We start from the raw sequence: 4,014 nt of genomic DNA on the forward strand, positions 1-4,014 counted from the left end.
AGTTTGAGTTCAGGTTGAATTCATAACACCACCTCAGTTCATCCATATCAAACTCTGTTTTGGCTTTTTATTAATCTGTTTGTGCATTAAGTTAAATTAAACTGGATGTCTTCAGTGTCACTGTTCAGATCACATTATTATCCTTAGGACCATGTATATTTGGACAGACACAACATTTTTCTAATTTTGGTTCTATTACCACAATGAATTTTCAACAAAACAATTCAGATGCAGTTGAAGTTCAGACTTCCAGCTTTAATTCAGTGGGTTGAACAAAATGATTGTATAAAAATGTGAGGAACTAAAGCATCTTTTAACACTATCCCTTCATTTCTGAGGCTCAGAAGTAATTGGACAGATTAAATAATTGTAAATAAAATGTTCATTTCTAGGACTTGGTTGAAAAGCCTTTGTTGACTGGCTGAAGTCTTGAACTCATGGACATCACCAGACGCTGTGTTTCCTCCTTTTTAATGCTCTGCCAGGCCTTCACTGTGGCGGTTTTCAGTTGCTGTTTGTTTGTGGGCCTTTCTGTCTTTAGTCTTTAACAAGTGAAATGCTCAGTTGGGTTGAGATCAGGTGACTGACTGGGTCATTCAAGAATATTCCACTTCTTTGCTTTAATAAACTCCTGGGTTGCTTTGGCTTTATGTTTTGGGTCATTGTCCATCTGTAGTATGAAATGATGACCAATCAGTTTGGCTGCATTTGTCTGATCTGAGCACACAGTTAGTCTCTGAATACCTCAGAATTCATTGGGCTGCTTCTGTCCTGTGTCACATCATCAATAAACACCAGTGACCCAGTGCCACTGGCAGACATCACACTGCTCTRCTGTGTTTTACACATGATGTGGTGCTTTGGATCATGAGCTTTACCACGACTTCACCAGACTTTTCTCTTTCCATCATTCTGGTTGATCTTGGTTTCATCTGTACAAAGAATGATCTTCCAGAACTCTGCTGCTTTTTTACATGTTTTTTTTGTCAAAGTCCATTCTAGCCTTTTTATTCTTGAGGCTTATGAGTGTCTTGCAGCGTGCAGTGAACGCTCTGTATTTACTTTCATGCAGTCTTGTCTTTATGGTAGATTTGGATATTGATACTTCTACCTCCTGCAGAGTGTTGTTCACTTGGTTGGCTGATGTGAAGGGGTTTCTCTTCACCATGGAGATTATTCTGCCATCATCCACCACTGTTGTCATCCGTGGGTACCCAAGTCTTTTTGCATTGATGGGTTCACCAGTGCTTTCTTTCTTTCTCAGGATGAACCAAACTGTAGATTTAGCCACTCCTAATATTGTAGTAATTTCTCAGATGGGTTTTTTTTTTTCAGTTTTTGCAGCTTAAGGATGGCTCGTTTCACCTGCATGGAGAGCTCCTTTGACCACATGTTTACTTCACAGCAAAACCTTCCAAATACAAGCAGCACACCTCAAATCACCTCCAGGCCTTTTATCTGCTTCATTGAGAATGACATAACGAAGGGATTGCCCACACCTGTCCATGAAATAACCTTGGAGTCAATTGTCCAATTACATTTGGTCCCTTTAAAAACGGTGGCACGTTAAGGAGCTGAAACTCCTAAACCCTTCATCCAGTATTAATGTGGACACCCTCGAATGAAAGCTGAATATCTGGACTTTATGTACATGCACATTATAGAACTATAACTTGAATATGTTTCAGTAAACAGGTAAAAAAATAAACTTTCAGTGTCCAGATAGATTTGAACCTATATGTAAACATACATCTGACTTTTGTTTTTGTTTTGTTTTCCAGGGTGGCTCCCCGTTTGAATGACTTCATGGATCCAAACTGTCTCAGTCCTCATTGTGTCTTTATCTCAATAAAATGTAAAGTTTTTGTACCATAGTTCACTGCGATTTTGTAACCCAGGGGTCTAATGAGCCTTAGTGGCCCTCAAAGGGCCAGTTATTGACTTTGGCGTTTCATGTTTAACTTCAACTAAACAAGAAACATTACATTCCTCATCTCGTTGCTACATCTGAGCACCGCAACAATGTCTGAGCTCTACCTGGTATTTCTTGCATAGAAACAATGGTTTAACACGTCCTCTTACAAACACTGAAACACTGTGTACGACTGACTAAATGTGAAATAAATAATACAGAAAAACTATTAAAAGTAGTTTCATCACTGTTGAGTTGTGGTGAGCAGCTGCCATCTTGAAATCTGAACTTTCCCACTGATGGAACTGGAGTTCCAGTTTAAATTTCTAAAGTAAAACTGGGTCACAGCAAAAGTAGCTGGTGAACAAGCAGCTAAATGGGAATTATACATAGTGATTTGCAGGTAAAATGCATTATGGGAGATGTGGTTTATTGTAAGTACTGTTTTTAAAGCAGCTTATGCTAATTGTAAAACAATACATATCACAAGCTCCATGAAATGCCATGGTGGGCCACATTTGACTCGTGGGCCTTGAATTTGACACGTAACCTGAAATACAAAACAGTTAGAAAAAAACTCCAGGTGTTAAATTTTTTTTTTGATTTTATTTAGAACAACACAAATGTTTTACGTCTTGTATCTGTGTGATATAGTACATTTCAAATTAAATTATTTCAAAACAGTATATTTAAACATTAAATATAGGTGACGTATGAACGGTATGAGCAGCACGGGGTGTGCGTAATAAGACTTAGTTTTTCCTGAACCAACTTTTTTTTGTATTAGAAACAATGCAATTACTGCAATACTACAAAACATTTCATATGCATAAAAAATTGCAGACATTTTTCTATTTTTTTCCCAAAAATTCAGCATCAGTGTGGCTGTGGCCTGATAAGAGGCTGGGCATTTATTGGATCATGTTGCAACACAAAGGAAACATGTTTGTGTGTTCTAGGTGAGTGTTGGTACTAAAACGGACTAAAACCATGAAGAATCTGAGGTAAAGGTATTTCATTTCATAAAAACGGGCCATGTAAAAACAAAGGTAACAATATCCAAATTATTCAAATCTATCTTTTACCTGTCCAGTTGTTCCAATAGTGCCCAAAACATTGAGCCAAATTGTACTTTTGGCCAGTTTTTCATTGACCTAAAAAAGTGAACAAACATCCAATGTACATACACAGAGTCTAGTGAAATCTAAAACCGTCCCGCTGGCCTCATGAGTCATCATCTGCGACTGTCGACAAGCTGTCACGATCCAGCTTGAGGATCGGGGGGTTTGTGGCCGTTGAGGTGACCTCCACCATGCCTAGTCCAGTGCGAGGGACCCCAGTGTTCATTATGTGTCTCTGTAAATGTTTAATCCAATCCTCCTGGACTGACAGTGGACCCTGGAAGACGAGGTCACAGAACCTTTGGAGACAAAAAACTTTGAATCACTCAAACAGCTACAGATAAGCTGGAAATGAAGTTGGACCCAAATCAAAGCCTTTCTGGATCTTGATGTTATAACATCTGACCTGCAGGTGAGCCTGTACATGTCCTCCGGAGTTTGGGTTAAGGGCAGTGTCTTCTTCTTTAAGCCGGGCCTTGAGCGTTGCCTCACCGCTTTACACTGAATGGCTACAAAACAGGATTTAAAATGAGATTTAAAAAACTACAAATCACAGCAGGCCTCACTGAACAACCTGAGAAGAAACACAACGCTCAGGAATCAGTCTGATCATTGCAGGACTTCACTCTTGAATTAGTTTAAAGTATCTGTGACATGCATATCCTTCAAATACAAAAAGTCAAAGAAAACATCTTTATATTTAAGAAACTTGGCATAATAAACATGATTTAACCCATTTTGTCACATAACTGGCATATTTTATTTTGAATTTGGCTCAGCCAAAGTGAAACAGGAAGTGACATCAAAGGGGAACTCTGGTCTTTGTTTACTGAAACAAATTTGAACTCTGACTTATTCTCTGACAGTAGCTGCGTTTCCATGGCAAATGTGCGCAAAACTTTGTCGATATTCTGTTAATGTCGAGAAAACAGTTTCGAAACTGCTGTGTTTCCATTAATTAAGTAAGAAATGTTATTAAAG

The 4,014-nt window shown here is 38.5% G+C and overlaps 2 protein-coding genes across 6 annotated transcripts in view; one reads left to right on the forward strand and one right to left on the reverse strand.

Annotated features, from left to right (window-relative positions):
• The window catches only part of LOC106530332 (DBIRD complex subunit ZNF326), a 22,010-nt gene extending 20,136 nt beyond the window's left edge, over nucleotides 1-1,874 (forward strand). For all 5 annotated transcript variants that reach the window (XM_014025931.1, XM_014025929.1, XM_014025930.1 and 2 more), the window contains exon 11: nucleotides 1,782-1,874. In XM_014025931.1, coding sequence (XP_013881385.1) covers nucleotides 1,782-1,802 — 21 coding nt within the window. In that variant the 3' untranslated portion in view covers nucleotides 1,803-1,874. The remainder of the gene's footprint in view (nucleotides 1-1,781) is intronic.
• Nucleotides 1,875-2,498: 624 nt separating this feature from the next.
• Nucleotides 2,499-4,014, reverse strand: part of znf644a (zinc finger protein 644a) — a gene marked incomplete at its 5' end in the record, with an annotated part of 16,649 nt that continues 15,133 nt past the window's right edge. Inside the window, 2 exon segments of the mRNA XM_014025934.1 lie at nucleotides 2,499-3,332; nucleotides 3,440-3,542. Coding sequence (XP_013881388.1) covers nucleotides 3,137-3,332; nucleotides 3,440-3,542 — 299 coding nt within the window.

This window comes from Austrofundulus limnaeus, unplaced genomic scaffold, assembly GCF_001266775.1.
Source record: "Austrofundulus limnaeus strain Quisiro unplaced genomic scaffold, Austrofundulus_limnaeus-1.0 Scaffold510, whole genome shotgun sequence".
Taxonomy (NCBI): Eukaryota; Metazoa; Chordata; class Actinopteri; order Cyprinodontiformes; family Rivulidae; genus Austrofundulus; species Austrofundulus limnaeus.